This window comes from Salvelinus fontinalis, chromosome 31, assembly GCF_029448725.1.
Source record: "Salvelinus fontinalis isolate EN_2023a chromosome 31, ASM2944872v1, whole genome shotgun sequence".
In the NCBI taxonomy this organism is placed as follows: Eukaryota; Metazoa; Chordata; class Actinopteri; order Salmoniformes; family Salmonidae; genus Salvelinus; species Salvelinus fontinalis.
The window spans coordinates 23,804,466-23,822,087 of NC_074695.1; the positions used below are offsets into that span (position 1 = coordinate 23,804,466).

The following is a 17,622-nucleotide window of genomic DNA, read 5'->3' on the forward strand; positions in this document are numbered from 1 at the left end:
TCTCTACTCGAATTTATTTCAGTTCAAGTCTAGCACTAGCACGAGGCCCTTTATAGCCCACGACTGGTTTTTCCTGGTCGGCCAACCGTCAAGAACTGGCAATAAAGTTCGCGCCGATCAACCGCGGTCGCCAACGGGACATTACGCACAAGCTTTTAACAGTGTTTCCATAAATCGTCGAGCAAACGCGAATAAAATACAATTGTATAATTTTGCACAATTTCAACATCTGGGCCTTGCCATTTTTTCTAACTCTAGCTACCATTGTATGTATAGCCATACTGGACGTCCCCTTTTCGTACAGTCCGCCAATCAAATAGCCAGGTTGGGGAGACGTCATCAGAGAGTATCGGGGAAGAAGCCCGTGGTTCTCCAACCCGGTGGCAGTCTACCAAGAGGAAGGACAACAAAGGTAGGTAACCCATGATTCATATTTTAAAGCCACTAGTTATCATTCTTCACTGTACGACTTCGCATGCGCCACGACACGAATGTTGACGCTATGATTACGTGTATATTTATTGCTTAAAGCCAACATTGTGTATGCCAATTGGTCTACTACCACCTATTAACAAAAGCACAAAGACTGGTTGACGACACAAAAGACAAGTCGACTGCCTAGGAACCGGCATGCTTACTCCGATCATACAATGTCAGTAAAAGTAATGCCCTGTCTTTTATAATTTATAGGTCTACAGTATTTGTTTACATGTCTGTTAGGGAATATTAGATTAGATGGCAATGCTGAAGAACAAGATTAGATGAAAAAAGTACAGTAGCCTATAGTGCCATAATGTCTTGGATTACCCACCAGTATAAAGGCAACAGCTTTGTTGACAATAGAAGCTAGGCTACAGTATTAACATCCTGAGCTGCAGTGTGCATGTCTGGCAATAACCTGTATCGGAGAAAATATAAAGAAAAGACTGCACTGCTCTTCCTTTGCATGGAACATTCGCGGCAAAAATTACCCCGCGAGAGTTCTTTATACACATGGGAAGGGAGAGAAATGAAACCAGCTGGCGGTTGTCATTAGTTACCACAGCCACAAAAATGCATAAAAACAAAAATGTGCTTTTTGGTTGTAGTTTAAGGTTACGTTTAGGCATAAGCTTAGCAGTGTGGTTCGGGCTAGAGTTAGATTTAAAATCCAATTTTAATAAGATAAATTGTAGAAAGAGGCGTGTTTAGCCAAAATTAGGACTGTGGCTATGGTAACTAGTGACACAGCGTGTCGAACTAAGAACTAACAGAGACAGGGAAAGCAATGTGGTTTGCACGTTTTGCAAACGTGTGCCTGCAATATTCTCCCATTGATCTGATCATTTGAATTCGCCTATGTAACACACCCATATACTTACACATTAATTAAACCTAATAAACTACCCGTTGCATTGGCAGTTTCCCTTTTCCGAGTCCTTCAGTCTTATGATGAACCCCTAAAGGGGTCTGTTTAATATTGTACAACCATTAGGCCTTAATAAAGGAGCGCCTAATATTACTGAAATAAGTTGTGTAAAATAGTAGGATTGATTTGGAGAAGAACTGTCCTTTGACTATTGCCACACAACAACAAAAAGTCAAGCAGCCCTTTCTCTGTAGAACAAAAGATTGAATGGCCTCATCCATTGGTCTGTTGTCTACCCCAATACCCTACGCTGCCCCCTGAAGGGGAACAGGGTTGGTTTAATTATGGAATAGGTATGTCAGTTGTTATGACAACATAGAGCTTTGGACCTTCCTATGAAAGAGTGGTCCCCATCTTCTTTTTGCCTGATTGGGGGCTGTTATGGCTTCAGATGACAGATATACTGTTGTCAAGAAATCAAAATGTGACACTGGTAATTACAAATTTGACCCAAGAAAATATATGCTTAAATACAGAAGGATTGTCATTTAGTTGTTGGTGTATAACATTTGAAACCAGTACTTTTATAAAAAAAATATTACAGAGGTTCAAATGTTATATTTGAAAGAAATGCTATGACGTCCATGTGAAATGTCTCTGTTTTTATGTCAGTTTTTAAATAACAGAAAAATGGCGACAAATGTGGACCTGGACCAGACCCCAGATGCCACTGCAGAGAAATGCAGCCGTTTTGAACTGCTGGACTGGCTCAATAAGACCCTGGACATCAAATTCACCCGGGTGGAGCAGATATGCTCAGGTACTGTCTCACTAGGTCACGCAGCTTCATTTCTATGCTATAACAAGAATCCTAGAGCCGTCTACAATGCTTTTGTCATATAGAAAAACGTAGACTCCTGACACTTAGTGGACAGGTACCTTTCTCTCTAATGTCTGCTGAAAAGCACATGTTTCACTATAGCAGGGGTCTCCAACCTTTTCTAGCATGAGAGCTACTTTAAAAAAATGTAACCTGTCGTGATCTACTCGTTATTTTCTAGCTTTTAAATAGGCACGTTATTTTCTCTTACTCTCCCCTGCAAACTCTTCCCCGGGTCCTTAGTATGCAAGAGAAAGTAGTGCACCATGTCCTCTGCCATTTAATTGGCCGATATTGTGTTCGGTTTGTCTTTTTAAGCCAATAGTGACTAATCAGGAGTGGGATAATGTCAGTTTTACATTTATTAGAAAGTAGCTGGGAGCTTGCAGTGTCTGATACTTGTGAGATTTGATTATGACAGTTTGCGGTGGAAAATGTGAAATTTGCATGTACCTTCAGAATTGTTACTCGTAGTTGGGCTGCGAGCTACTGGTAGCTCGTGATTGACCTGTTGGAGACTACAGGCTATTCTGTACTAGAGGTCTACCGAAATAATCGGAATGGCCGATTAAATCGGGGCCGATTTTCAAGTTTTCATAACAATCGGAAATCGGTATTTTTGGGCGCCGATTTGCAGAATTTTTTTAATTTACTTTTTTTGTTTTTATTTTTTACACCTTTATTTAATCTTTTTAACTAGGCAAGTCAGTTAAGAACACATTCTTATTTTCAATGGCAGCCTAGGAACGTTCTGCCTCAGATTTTAACCTTGTCAGCTCGGGGGATCCAATCTTGCAACCTTACAGTTAACTAGTCCAATGCTCTAACACCTGATTACATTGCACTCCACGAGGAGCCTGCTTGTTAGCAAATGCAGTAAGCTAAGGTAAGTTGCTAGCTAGCATTAAACTTATCTTATAAAAAACAATCAATCAATGACTGTCATTGCTCCAATGTGTACTTAACCATAAACATCAAGGCCTTTCTTAAAATCAATACACAAGTATATATTTTTAAACCTGCATATTTAGCTAAAAGAAATCCAGGTTAGCAGGCAATATTAACCAGGTGAAATTGTGTCATTTCTCTTGCGTTCATTGCACGCAGAGTCAGGGTATATGCAACAGTTTGGGCCGCCTGGCTCTTTGCGAACTAACTTGCCAGAATTGTACGTAATTATGACAACATTGAAGGTTGTGCAATGTAACAGGAATATTTAGACTCATGGATGCCACCCGTTAGATAAAGTACAGAACGGAATAAACGTTTTGTTTTCGAGGTGATAGTTTCCGGATTAGTCAAAGGTATATGGTTTAGAGAGAAATAGTCGACACGTTATAATTCCTGTAATAACTTGCGGCTGAATTTGAAAGGGGTTCCTTCGTTATTTTACCATTCATGTCTTCCATAGACAATGTCTTGATCTACTTCAAATAAGGTCTGTTTCGTGCAGGCTTAAACCGCCTCGATGTTTTGATACCCGTGTAAATCTCACTAGGATAAGGTAACGTTTGTCAACATATTTTAATAAATCCACTATACAATTTTTTTTATCTTCGCTTATATTTAGCCAATATTGATCAGAGTTACCTTGTCCTATGGATATCTACACAGTTATACAATTGGCACGGTGATGTAAGCTTACACGAAACACAGACCTTATTTTAAGTGAATCTAAAAATATCCTATGGAATAAATGAAGGAACCGCTTTTCAGATTTTGCTAAAAGGTGTCATGGGAATTATGACTCGCACTTTGGTTGTCAATTCTTACCATGCCCATTATTAAAATAGGATTTCCTGCATATAGAAATTAAAGTTTTTGTTTTCAACATTCATCACAGGTAACTTAAACTCTATTTTTATTCAAACAGTTGAGAGTATTTGTCTCCTAAGCAGACTCTTCAGTATCATTATCACTTCAGAGCTGTGTGCATGTGTGTATTTATGTATTATATTAAGTTAAAATAAGTGTTCATTGTTCATTCAGTATTGTTGCAATTGTCATTATTACAAAAGTGTGTGTGTATGATATATATATATATTTAAAAATTTTATATATATATATATATATATATATATATATATATATATAAATCGGCCGATTTAATCGGTATCGGACTTTTTTGTCCTCCAATAATCGGTATCGCTATTGAAAAATCATAATCGGTCGACCTCTATTCTGTACTGCTCTCCCTGGTTACTAGAGGGTCTTAAACGTCTTTTGTGTGGGTGTGGTGTGAAGGTTCCTGCTACTGCCAGCTGATGGACTGGATCTTCCCTGGGTGCATCGACCTCGGCACAGTGAAGTTCCAGGCCCAGGACATGTCAGACTTCCTCCACAACTACAATATGCTCCAAGCTGGCTTCAACAAGACTGGTGTCACCAAGGTTTGACTACACCCCATTTTGTTTCTGAAAATAAATTACTTACACCCATAGCTTTTTGTCCATCACATTTAAGTCAAGGATTTTTTTTACTGTACGTTAATATTTTATATATGGGCAGAGGGATTCTCCCTTAGTTTCTTTGTGGTATTTGCTTATTGTTCCAACTCCCTCCCCTTTAGCCTGTTCCAGTGGAGGAGCTGATAAACGGAAAGTTCCAGCCCAACTTCATATTCCTGAAGTGGTTCAAGAAGTTTTTCCAGGCTAACCTGGCAGGGCAGGTGTATAACCCTGTGGAGGCTCGCCAGGGCCAGGACATCCAGCCTGCCAAATTCCGCTTCCATTCTCCTCAGAGACTTCACCTCAAGGGTCGCAATTCTGCCAGCCGCAGCCCCAGTCAATCAGGTGTTCAGTATTTTACATATCATGGGTTGAAATATTATTTGTGCTGTTTATGACCTTATAGAAGATAGATTATTGTTGATATTTTTGTGTTAATCAATTTGTGTTTTCCTTTTTTCAACAGGGGGGTTGGAAACCGACACGGATGAAGAAGCTTTAGGGAAGTATCAAAGGAAACTTATTATTTATGAGGATATATGGAATGAGACTTACTCCTGGGTGGGGGCTAGCACTCTGGGAGAGATCTATGCCTACTGCAGTCTGTGCGATCTTAACCTCAACATCTATCACTCAGGTCTATTTGACCTGAAGTGTCACTCACAGTCCAAGAAGCACCGCAAGCTTTCCCTGACTGCCAGTTATGGCACCCTAACGCCAGAGTCAGGGAAAAGCAGACAGGGCAGCTGCAGCGACCTTCCACCATGTAGTGAGTTGGTCTTTCGCTTCATTCAAGCCAACTGTGTCTCTGGTCCCTCCGGGGCTGGGGACCAAGTGTCTAACAGATACTGCCAGTATGTCCTGGGACTACAGTACCCGGAGGACATAGTGTCTGCCTGCCAAAAGACTCCTTACTGCATATACATGTATGGAGGGGTGGTGCTAGGTCAGACTGACATGGCTTCTGTGGTTCTAGTGGGATATTTTGATGTAAAGGCAGCCAGGCACTGCATCAGGCTGTTGAATGTTCTGCAGCCTCCAAATGATGACAATGCTGGAGAGAAAACAGCTGCAGCTCTGGTGGAGGACTTGGAGAGGTTTGGGCTTCCTGCAGCTAACCTCGCTGCTCTCTACTCAGATGGTAATGGTTCTGCCTCAGAGTCAATATGCTCACAACTCAGGGAACTCAACCCCAACATGGTGATGCTAAGTGGGCTGTATGGAGTGGCTGATGCAGCCTGCCATGCTGGGGTGTCGGAGCTCTCCACTCAGGCCCAGGAGCTTATTGTAGATATCTACTCCCACTACTCCTCCTGCTCCACCAAGGATGACAACCTGAAGGAACTGTTTTCCAGCATTAGCGGTACTGATGGCCTCACCCTTCCCCTCACCACCTGCTGCCTTAATTTCTGCATGTTAGTCAGGAAGGTTTTGGGAATGTGGACCGATCTCATCTCCCACTTCAGCTCCTGTAACAAAGAGGATAACATAGATAATAAGGCTAAGCTGATCTGCACACAGCTGCAGGATCCCAAACTCAGGGCTATCTTCATGTTTCTGGACCAGGCCCTAGCGCCCCTCCGTGTCTTCCAGGAGCGACTGCATCACCATGAGGGCTCAGCCCGGGCAGACTTGGTGCAGATCCTACAGGATGCCAGCGGCCTCCTGCGCTCCTATGCCTCCAGTTTCCTCCGTCCTCAAGCCGTCGTGCGCTTCCTTAAGGAACGTGACGCCTTTCTCCTCAAGACCACAAAGTTCCACCTGCCAGGGGCAGAGCTGAATATGGGTGGGGCTGTAGTGGAGGACTTCCTGTGTGAGTCATCAGAGACAGGAAGTGAAGCCCTGCAGTTATTACAGGAACAGGCTCTGTCCTTCTACACAGCGCTCACAGCCAGCGTAGCGGAGGGGCTGCCTCTTAGTGACGGCGTGTTGAGGAGCATGGCCCAGCTACTGAGCCCTCAGGGCAGGCTGAAGGTCACGGGGAAGGCTGTGGGAGAGCTGGGGGCCAAACTGGGACTCTGCAGTTCACCCGAGGAGATCGGCCAGCTGAACAAGGAGTTCCTGGAATACCAGCTGGCAGAGGAGGGAGAAAACAGATGTGATGGAGGGGCCCAGAATGACTCGGCAGCACCCTCGCTGGAAAAACATTGGAGCACTGTGCTGAAGGCTTCTGGGTCGACCACCATCTTCAGGAAACTTATTTTGACCCTCTTAGCCATGCCCTGCCCCCCACTTGAAGCTCAGAAGGTCTTCACACAGGTATGTGAAAGATAAAAAGCATCACACACTTGTATGTCACTGCATGCCTGCATGGAAGTTATTGCGTTGGTACTGTCCCATTTATGTACTTACAGTGCCTTCGGGAAAGTATTCAGACCCCTTGACTTTTTCCACGTTTTATTATGTTACAGCCTTATTCTAAAATGGATTAAATAAAAACATTTCCTCAGCAATCGCGCCCAGGCTCTGTTGCAGAACCCAGAGTCTCTGGTGGCACAGCTAGCGCTGCGATGCAGTGCCCTAGACCACTGCGCCACCCAGGAGGCCCTTTCAGTTAAATTTTTTATTAGAAAAAAATTCTAAAACCCTGTTTTTGCTTTGTCATTATGGGCTATTGTGTGTAAATTGATGTGGGGGAAAAATGTAACCAATTTTAGATTAAGGCTGTGACCTAACAAAATGTGGAAAAAGTCAAGGTCTGAATACTTTCCAAAGACACTGTGTGTGTGTGTGTGTCTGTGTGTGTGTGTCTGTGTCTGTGTGTGAGTATCTGCATCTATATTATTTGTGTCTGTGTTCTCAGGCTGTGGAGAATGGGGATGCTGCCCAGTTCGCTGACAGTGTGACAGACAGTGAGCTGGACTCCATTCAGGAAGTAGACCTTACCAATGATAGCACTCTCTCAGACAACATAAGTGTCAACGGGCTTGGCAGGAAGAAGAAAAGTCGAGATCATTCCAGAAAGATTCCATCAGGTACGTTATTTCATTAGGGGACTGGGATAGGAATTTAATAGAATGTGATATAATTATAATAATTACGTGTATTAATAATGTGTTGAGTAGCACCCACAAGAGCACTCAAATGCTTTGTTTAAGGTACATCTCCATTTTGGTTTAGCATTAGTCTGTGTGTGTGTACCGGTAAGCAGTTTATCACGTGGATTAACACATGAAAGGGTTAGCTTTAATGGGTTGAAATGCTCAGGATGGTGGCAGCTCTCCATTTTTGGGGTAGGTTAGTGTAGCATGAGCATGCTTCAGGTTTACATTTCTGGACAGTCTTATAGAAGTTGTTGTGTAAGTTTAACAGACTGAATGGACATATTTTTTGTTGTTGTGAGAAATCATTATTGTTATTTAAAGGGGATGGTATTATAATAGAGGGGATGCTATTAACATACCATACCATTGGTTGAGTTAGCTGTAATTGTATGCCTCTCATATGAATTTCGAAACGTGTGCATGCAAATACCCTGACATGGGCTCTGTCACATATTAGAAACCATTTGTCATCATCTCTGCATGTGTGTGGTGCCCTTATCATTGTCTGGTATGCACAAGCCTTGAGAGCAAAAGTGCATTTTGACATGGCACCAAAACAGCTACAAATCTAATCATCTAATGTTGTAGTCATGATGGCATATTACAGTAGTATATGGGTTGTAATCTTACACTGTCCATTTATTCTCTCAGTGTTTCACATACTTCTATCACAGGATCCCTGTTTAATAATGGAAGCATCAATGTGTTGTTTTCCAGAGGTGAATTACCTTAATGGGACAGTGAAGCCATGCACAGTGCGGCTGCAGAAGATAATCAGTAAGATAAGATATTGACAGTTACTGAAGTTGATCATTGGTAATCATCTAGATCACTTAAAAGGGGAAATCAGCAGTTGCTACATCCATATTTGGACTTATAAATGAATTATATGTACCCATTGATTCCTGAAGAATATAACTTCTAAATGCCTCGTGAGCTTAATTCAACTGTATTTTCCTATCAGAACCCAAAAAATAAGCTTGTTTTACTCCAATGTTTGTAAACAAAGTAAATGTAAGCAAACACTGTAAAGCCTTAAAATGATAATGTTGATATCATGGATGGTCAGTCTCTGAATCCATAGACTTGTCTATGAATTTTAAAGTGGTTACATTTCTCCAGCTCCGTCCCTCAGATTTCTACCAAAACAGTGGCGGGGACAACACTTTGTTATTGTTTCAACTGCTGATTGACCCCTTTAAAGCCCAGTGCAGTGATTTTCCTGTGTTTTCTATGTATTTCCACGCTATGAGGTTGAAATTATACTGTGAAATTGTGAACACGATAATAATGCCCAGTTAGTTTAGGAGCTGTTTGAAAAGACTGCCTGAAATTTCAGCCTGTTTTGGTTGGATGGAGTTTTGGCCTGCTTCTTCTTCTTTTTTTTGGACCATTTTAATTGAAAACAATCACTGTAGGGTACTTAAGAAAGTATTTGTTATTGAGATAAAAAAAAAACAGCTGTATTGGACCTTTGTACTCCATTTAAGCAGTGTACAGGTGACACATTACCAGAGAATGCTTCACAATCCGCCTACTGCTCTTCCCATGGTTGAGGTTAATTCCATTTAAATTCAGTCAATGTAAACTGAAATTCAAATTTCCCTCAATGCTTTTCAATGAAACCCTGTCTCTTTAGTTGTCTATGCTCTGTCTTTTCACTTTTGGACAATTTCAGGCAAAACTCATGTATTTTCTGAATAAAAAATGTTATTTGGTTTAATACAATTTGTGTTTGTAGATGGACCAAAGAATGAGGACAATACTGTGTTCGTTGAGGATGATGTCATTTGGACAAATACTATGGAGGTAATGTTTAGTATTCTTTTTTCTTTCTTTTTTAACCATATTTCATGTCTGGCAGTATTGGGTGAACCAATTCGACAAATATGGTAACTTAAGATTTAGCTACGTTATTGTTTTCTTGGGACTTTAGCTACGTCAGTGACGTTATTGTTTTCTTGGGACTTTAGCTACGTCAGTGACGTTATTGTTTTCTTGGGACTCATAATCAACTTCGCATAACAGAGCTTCCCAGTAGAAAACAGACATAGATATTGGAGGCTATGCTTGTTTTTACCATGGTCTTACCTTGCTGTAGTGGGGGGGGGGGGGGTGACAAATTAAACCCCAAATAGACTGCATGTGACAGCACCTGACAATGGAAACAATATAATTCTTTCAAATCAAACAAAGCAAAGCGTTCATGGATCTTTTGTGTGCATGGATGTCTCCAAATCTTGACATTATGGTAAACTTTTCTCTACAGGCCTTGTTAAATCGAGGTCAGCAGTATGCCTAACTCTGCTGTTGCTTGTCCAATCAACCATTCTCTAAGATTTTACATTCTTTGAATTCAAAAACCTTAAACTATGCCTAGAACAAGTGCATGCCAGCTTTTCACCCTGGTCTAACAAACTAACCTCATCAGTAGCTTTTTTATCTTTTTATTTCAATTTTTTTCTTGTGGGTCTGTTTTATGGTTTGTAGTAGTGGGCTAGTTATTGGATGTGAGAAGGTGAGTGTATGTGAGTGCTTGAATGTGTAAATGTGTGTGTGTGTGTGTGCGCACGATGTGTGTAATGTGTGTGTGCATGCGTGTTGTCCCTCAGGGCAACATTAGGGGCATTTATGGCTGGGAGAGCAGTTTACGCCAGAAGCCACAGGCGAGAACTGTATTTCAGGCTGGTGCCGATGCTGGTGCTTGGGCCAAGCCACAGGTTCTTGACAACGACAGCAAAAGGGACCAGGAGTCTGAGGCTGCGACGGTAGGTACTCTCAGAGCTCCTACCTGTGATGGCTGGTGGGCAGAGATACCTGAGGACAGGCTCATTGTAATGGCTACGGTATCAAACACATGGATTAATTCCATTCCAACCATAACAATGAGCCTGTCCTCCTATATCTTCGCCCACCAGCCTGTAGGAGAGCCCCTCTGACCTCTGGCGAATGGGACAGTGAAAGGCGCAGTACTGTCAAAACAAGAGCACATGTATATTTCGTTATAAAGGTGTGCTTGGCTGTCATTGGCACATCATCATGTCTGTGCGTGGCTCTTGTGATTCGGCTTCTAACATTCTGACTTCCCTTCTAACACTTTTTATGGACATGGTAGTCTCACATTTCCTCACCTTTATCATTCTCAATACTCTGAAATTGTGCACCATGGTCAGCTGGATTGGGTTGCTTAAATAAATGCTGACAAACCAAGTACCAGAGTAGTGTATTACATGTAGAAGGAAAAAAATGATATTTACAATTGTAGTCACCCATTAGACAACCTTTCAAGTGTCTTTGTTTACATTTTTCAGGTTAATCTGTGAATGTGTTTGTCATTGTCTTCAGAATATTTTATCTGTGTATTCAAGCATAAATATTTTTTGATTTTCAGCCCCTGAAGAATGAGAATCAAACATCAGCATCCAATGTGTCTACTCTGAGTCCCAGGGCAGCAAAGAAGGGCGTTGATTACCAGGTTCCTACTTTCACGACAATTAGTATCACAAATATTTGCTATACATGGCAACATGCTTCCTTATCATGTAAACCCATGTGAATAACCCTCCATCTCCCGGGGTCTCACCCTGTAGGATGGGAAGGGTTTCCCCACTGGAGAGCTGGTGTGGGGAAAGGTGAAGTGCTTCTCCTGGTGGCCTGGACTGGTGGTGCTCTGGAAGTCCAACAAAACACCGCCTGTATCCATGCGCCGGGTAGAGTGGTTTGGAGACGGCATGTTTTCCGAGGTGAGGACTTGACTTGACTCGTTGTAAATAACAAGATTGATCTGCAGAACAGATTGATGTTTGATCTGAATCCTTCCTTTTCTTTTGTGTTTTAGATCTGTACAGGGAGGCTTCTGCGTTTTGCAGCTTTTGCGAAGTGCTTCTGCAAGAATTCCTATGCCAGCTTGCCCACCTACAAAGATGCCATCTACCAGGTCCTTGAGGTGGGGCTGGAATTATTTTATCACTGTATAACATTCTAATGTAAAGCTCTGTACATCACTGTTTGTTACCTTAACATATATATCACAATATTCCATACTGTATGATACCACAAAGCACCACATCACTCACCACTCATATTTCATGTCAATGCAGTTGGCTGGTGATCGCTGTGAGAAGTCCTTTCTTGCAGCGGGGAATAAACAAGAGGAGCTTAAGTTGATGCTGAAGTGGGCCCACAGTGGATTCCAGCCCACTGGACCAGATGGGTTCAACCCCCCAGCCCCTGCAGGTATATGTGGTTTAGAGTGAAGATGCTCCAAGACGGTGATCTCCCCACAAATGGTTAAAGTTAGGATTGGGGGAGGGGAAGCTGACCAAGCTCTGTACCTAGGTGAAACTTCACCCCGTAGTGCTTTGTGTTGCTTCTATTATATTTCTACAACAGGGTAACACTTATTCCTGTGTAGTAACACTGTAATTACACTTGTATTAGCAGGTCATCTCAGTTTCTTTTTGTTTTGTTTCATTTCCAAAGATTTGAAGGCAGAATCTTCAGACTCAGCTCTGTCAGACTACCAACCCCCAGCTAAGAAGAAGTCTGTGAATAAGAACAGACCCTCCTCTGGGAATCAGGGCTACAGCAGAGGTAAGTCCTATACCCAGCGTAATCCATATTCATTAATGAGGGCATTATTTCTAATTATTCTGTCACTAAATAATTATATTTACATCAATTCAATTAATTTTTTGGTGTTCATAGGGGCAATGGTACAAGAGGTTATGAAAGGCAAGAAAATTGAAGGTATTTCGATTTCTTTCCACAGTAATTGTACTTTCTTGCTCTGTATTTCTCTGCGCTTTTGAAAGATGGCATATAATGGAATCAGTAATTTTACTATACTAATGTATACAATTAATTATTGTATCACCTCAGAATTCTGTTTATCATGTGGAACTCCCCAAATCCACACCTTCCACCCACTGTTTGAAGGGAGTCTCTGCCAGAAGTGTAAGGTAAACCAACTACGTCTTCCTATTCCTTTAATGACTGTTCAGTTTTTTTATGTAAACATAGACATGTTAGATAATGTCTGCTTATCATTTGAAAGATTGTTGACATTAATTACCCTCATCCTCATGGTAAAGCTGTCCCTTTGTAACCTTTACAGGAGAACTTTATTGAGACTTTGTACAGATACGACGAAGATGGCTACCAGTCCTACTGCACTGTTTGTTGTGCTGGCCAAGAGGTCATTCTGTGTGGCAATGCCAGCTGTTGCAGGTAAGCACTGTTCAAGAATACATTTTCCCCTCTCTCTTCTTTCACTCCCATTTCCTCTTTTACATGCATATCCTCTCTGTCGTTCTCTCTCTCTCTCTCTCTCTTCCTCTCTCAGGTGTTTCTGTAAGGACTGCCTGAACTTTTTGGTTGGCGATGGAACCTTTAACCAGCTGAAGGACGTGGACCCATGGAGCTGCTTCATGTGCTTACCATCCCAGTGCAACGGATCACTCAAGCTACGGCCTGACTGGAGCGTGCGTGTTCAAGAGTTCTTCGTCAACAACAGTGCCCTTGAATTTGAACCCCACAGGATGTATCCCTCCATCCCTGCACATCAACGCAGACCCATCCGGGTATTGTCTCTCTTTGATGGGATTGCCACAGGTTTGTACATTCTCAATATGGGCTTTCATTCTTCTTGGGGAGATTGTTACAGATGAGTGATTGTGATGTGTTGTACGAGGATGTATGCAATGGCAGCTGTTTCTTCTGTTATCTGACAGGTTACTGTGTGTAGAAAGGTCAGGGTTTGGTCTTTTTTAGGTGTGGTTTATAGTGTTGGATGGCTGTGTATGACCACTGTGCTCTTGCAGGGTACCTGGTGCTCAAAGACCTGGGCTTCATCATAAAACGCTACATTGCCTCTGAGATCTGTGGGAACTCGATTGCTGTGGGTATGATCAAACACCAGGGCCAGATAGAGCATATCAACGACGTACGCACCATCACCAGGAAACATGTGAGTTCAGCATACACACACACATTCATGTTAGAACACACACACACACTCCTATGGTCATTCTCTACAAAAATGTGCTATCTAGAACCTAAACGGGTTCTCCAGCTGTCCCTATAGGAGAACCCTTTGAAGAACCCTTTTTGGTTCCAGGTAGAACCCTTTCCTTTTGGAACCCTTTTTTCTTAGAGGGTAACCTTTGTGTGTCTGTGTGTTTGCTTTAGCTGGCTGAATGGGGTCCTTTTGACCTCCTGATTGGAGGAAGCCCCTGCAATGATCTGGCCTGCGTCAACCCTGCTCGGAAGGGCATATTTGGTAAGGAACCTCCTGACTTCAAAGTAGAAAGAGTGCTTCTACGAGACAATGTAGAGAGCAAATGTCTGAAGCACTTTATCCAGTCCGTTTTCACATTGTTTTATCAGCAGTTAACAGAGTAGCCTACTGTTACATGTACATGCTTACCTTTCCATTGGCCTAGTAAAAGTGTTTTAATGGTGTTTCATTGGTTTTCTCTGTTTCCAGAGGGCACAGGCAGGCTGTTCTTTGAATATTACAGGATGCTGACCATGATGAGGCCAAGGGAAGATGATGATCGGCCATTCTTCTGGCTCTTTGAAAATGTGGTGGCCATGAGCGGTCATGACAAGGCTGACATCTGTCGCTTCCTTGAGGTAAAGATACTAGGTATTTCTATAAGAAGATGCTATTTCATGGTCAATGAGGCCTGTCTCTCTCTCTCCTTCTTTCACTCTCTGGCTCTTTCTCACTGTCTCTCTGGTCAATACATTTGGCTGTATGTTTGCGTATTCATTTCATAATGACTAATAATCTGTTTCCAGTGCAATCCCATCCTGATCGATGCAGTAAAAGTGAGCCCAGCTCACAGAGCTCGCTACTTCTGGGGAAACCTCCCGGGCATGAACAGGTAAACATACAGTTGAAGTCGGAAGTTTACATACTTAGGTTGGAGTCATTAAAACTCGTTTTTCAACCACTCCGCAAATTTCTTGTTAACAAACTAGTTTTGGCAGGTCGGTTTGGACATCTACTTTGTGCATGACACAAGTCATTTTTCCAACAATTGTTTACAGACAGATTATTTCACTTTATCACAATTCCAGTGGGTCAGAAGTTTACATACACTAAATTGACTGTGCCTTTAACTTCTTTGGGCTGCAAGCCCAAAGCCGGGCACAATATGACAACAGCCACTTCAAGTGCAGGGTGCGAAATTCAAAATATATTTTTTTGAAATATTTACCTTTCACACATTAACAAGTCCAATACAGCATATGAAAGATAAACATCTTGTGAATCCAGCCAACATGTCAGATTTTTAATATGTTTTACAGCGAAAACACCACGTATATTTATGTTAGCTCACCACCAAATACAAAAAAGGACAGACATTTTTCACAGCGCAGGTAGCATGCACAAAACCAACCTAACTAACCAAGAACCAACTTCATCAGATGACAGTCTTATAACATGTTATTCAATAAATCTATGTTTTGTTCGAAAAATGTGCATATTTGAGCTATAAATCGGTTTTACATTGCAGCTACCATCAGAAATAGCACCGAAGCAGCCAGAGTAATTACAGACACCAACGTCAAATACCTAAATACTCATCATAAAACATTTCTGAAAAATACATGGTGTACAGCAAATGAAAGACATGCATCTTGTGATTCCAGCCAATATTTCCGATTTCTTAAGTGTTTTACAGCGAAAACACAATATAGCATTATATTAGCTTACCACAATAGCCAGAAACACAAGCCATTTACCAGCAGCAAAAGTTAGCGATCGTAACAAACCAGCAAAAGTATATAATTTTTGACTAACCTTGATAAGCTTCATCAGATGACAGTCCTATAACATCAGGTTATACATACACTTATGTTTTGTTCGAAAATGTGCATATTTAGAGCTGAAATCAGTGGTTATACATTGTGCTAACGTAGCATCTTTTTCCCAGAATGTGCGGATATTTTTATGACACTCAACTATTCTGACCAAATAACTATACATAAACGTTACTAAAAAATACATGTTGTGTAGGAAATTATAGATACACTAGTTCTTAATGCAATCGCCGTGTTAGAATTCTAAAAAATAACTTCATTACGACATCCAGCTTAGTTATAGCGAGAGAGTGCCCAAAATCTGGGCGCAAACTACTAGTTCACATGTTCGACAGATATATGAAATAGCATCATATATCCTACTTTTGATGATCTTCCATCAGAATGTTGTACAAGGGGTCCTTTGTCGGCAACAATCGTTGTTTGGATTTAGAATGTCCTCTTCTCCAGTCAATTAGCACGGAAAGCTAGCAAAGTGGCGCGAAGCTCTCCTTCCTGAACAAAGGCAGACAAAGCAACACGCCTAACGTCCCGAAAAAATTTCAATAATCTAATAAAACTATTGTGAAAAAACATACTTTACGATGATATTGTCACATTTATCAAATAAAATCAAAGCCGGAGATATTAGTCGTCTATAACGACAGCTTTACAGAAGGCAATACCAGGTCCCTTTTCGCGTGTTCCAGGAAACAGGAAATTGGGGTCACGTCATGCCAAGAGCTTTTATTCGACCTCAGATCATGTTATACACACTCCATTTCTTCTCTTACTGCCTGTTGACGTCTAGTGGAAGGTGTATGAAGTGCATGTATACTAATATATATGAAGCCCATTTATAGGCAGGCCCTAGAACAGAGCATCGATTTCAGATTTTCCACTTCCTGTCGGGAAGTTTGCTGCAAAATTAGTTCTGTTTTACTCACAGATATAATTCAAACGGTTTTAGAAACTAGAGAGTGTTTTCTATCCAATAGTAATAATAATATGCATATTGTACGAGCAAGAATTGAGTACGAGGCCGTTTGAAATGGGCACCTTTATCCAAGTTACTCAATACTGCCCCTGCAGCCATAAGTTAAACAGCTTGGAAAATTCCAGAAAATTATGTAATGACTTTAGATGCTTCTGATAGGCTAATTGACATCATTTGAGTAAATTGGAGGTGTACCTGTGGATGTATTTCAAGTCCTACCTTCAAACTCAGTGCCTCTGCTTGACATCATGGGAAAATCAAAAGAAATCAGCCAAGACCTCAGACATTTTTTTTTAGACCTCCACAAGTCTGGTTCATCCTTGGGAGCAATTTCCAAACGCCTGAAGGTACCACGTTCATCTGTTCAAACAATAGTATGCAAGTCCATGGGACCATGCAGCCGTCATACCGCTCATGAAGGAGAAGCGTTCTGTCTCCTAGAGATGAAGGTACTTTGGTGTGAAAAGTGCAAATCAATCCCAGAACAACAGCAAAGGACCTTGTGAAGATGCTGGAGGAAACAGGTACAAAAGTATCTATATCCACAGTAAAACGAGTCCTATATCGACATAACCTGAAAGACCGCTTAGCAAGGAAGAAGCCACTGCTCCATAACTGCCATTAAAAAAGCCTGACTACTGTTTTCAACTGCACATGGGGACAAAGATCCTACTTTTGGAGAAATATCCTCTGGTCTGATGAAACAAAAATAAAACTGTTTGGCCATAATGACCATTGTTATGTTTGGAGGAAAAAGGGGGAGGCTTGCAAGCCGAAGAACACCATCCCAACCGTGAAGCACGGGGGTCACAGCATCATGTTGTGGGGGTGCTTTGCTGCAGGAGGGACTGGTACACTTCACAAAATAGATGGCATCATGAGGGGGGGAAATTATGTGGATATACTGAAGCAACATCTCAAGACATCAGTCAGGAAGTTCAAGCTTGGTCGCAAATGGGTCTTCCAAATGGACAATGACCCCAAGCAAACTTCCAAAGTTGTGGCAAAATGGCTTAAGGACAACAAAGTCAAGGTATTGAAGTGCCATCACCAAGCCCTGACGTCAATCCTATAGATAATTTGCGGGCAGAACT

At 41.7% G+C, this 17,622-nt stretch overlaps 1 protein-coding gene across 2 annotated transcripts in view; it reads left to right on the forward strand.

Annotated features, from left to right (window-relative positions):
• The first annotated feature begins 305 nt into the window (after positions 1-305).
• Positions 306-17,622, forward strand: part of LOC129829871 (uncharacterized) — a 31,823-nt gene continuing 14,506 nt past the window's right edge. The window contains exons 1-22 of one of the 2 annotated variants that reach the window (XM_055891857.1): positions 306-412; positions 2,021-2,168; positions 4,473-4,618; positions 4,798-5,020; positions 5,142-6,934; positions 7,479-7,650; positions 8,437-8,496; positions 9,461-9,528; positions 10,332-10,487; positions 11,111-11,194; positions 11,310-11,462; positions 11,558-11,665; positions 11,820-11,955; positions 12,202-12,312; positions 12,427-12,468; positions 12,601-12,680; positions 12,836-12,948; positions 13,064-13,332; positions 13,542-13,687; positions 13,909-13,999; positions 14,207-14,355; positions 14,524-14,609. In XM_055891857.1, the coding sequence (XP_055747832.1) occupies positions 2,039-2,168; positions 4,473-4,618; positions 4,798-5,020; positions 5,142-6,934; positions 7,479-7,650; positions 8,437-8,496; positions 9,461-9,528; positions 10,332-10,487; positions 11,111-11,194; positions 11,310-11,462; positions 11,558-11,665; positions 11,820-11,955; positions 12,202-12,312; positions 12,427-12,468; positions 12,601-12,680; positions 12,836-12,948; positions 13,064-13,332; positions 13,542-13,687; positions 13,909-13,999; positions 14,207-14,355; positions 14,524-14,609 (4,316 nt within the window). In that variant the 5' untranslated portion in view covers positions 306-412; positions 2,021-2,038. The remainder of the gene's footprint in view (positions 413-2,020; positions 2,169-4,472; positions 4,619-4,797; positions 5,021-5,141; positions 6,935-7,478; positions 7,651-8,436; positions 8,497-9,460; positions 9,529-10,331; positions 10,488-11,110; positions 11,195-11,309; positions 11,463-11,557; positions 11,666-11,819; positions 11,956-12,201; positions 12,313-12,426; positions 12,469-12,600; positions 12,681-12,835; positions 12,949-13,063; positions 13,333-13,541; positions 13,688-13,908; positions 14,000-14,206; positions 14,356-14,523; positions 14,610-17,622) is intronic. The other variant, XM_055891858.1, reaches the window with a different exon arrangement.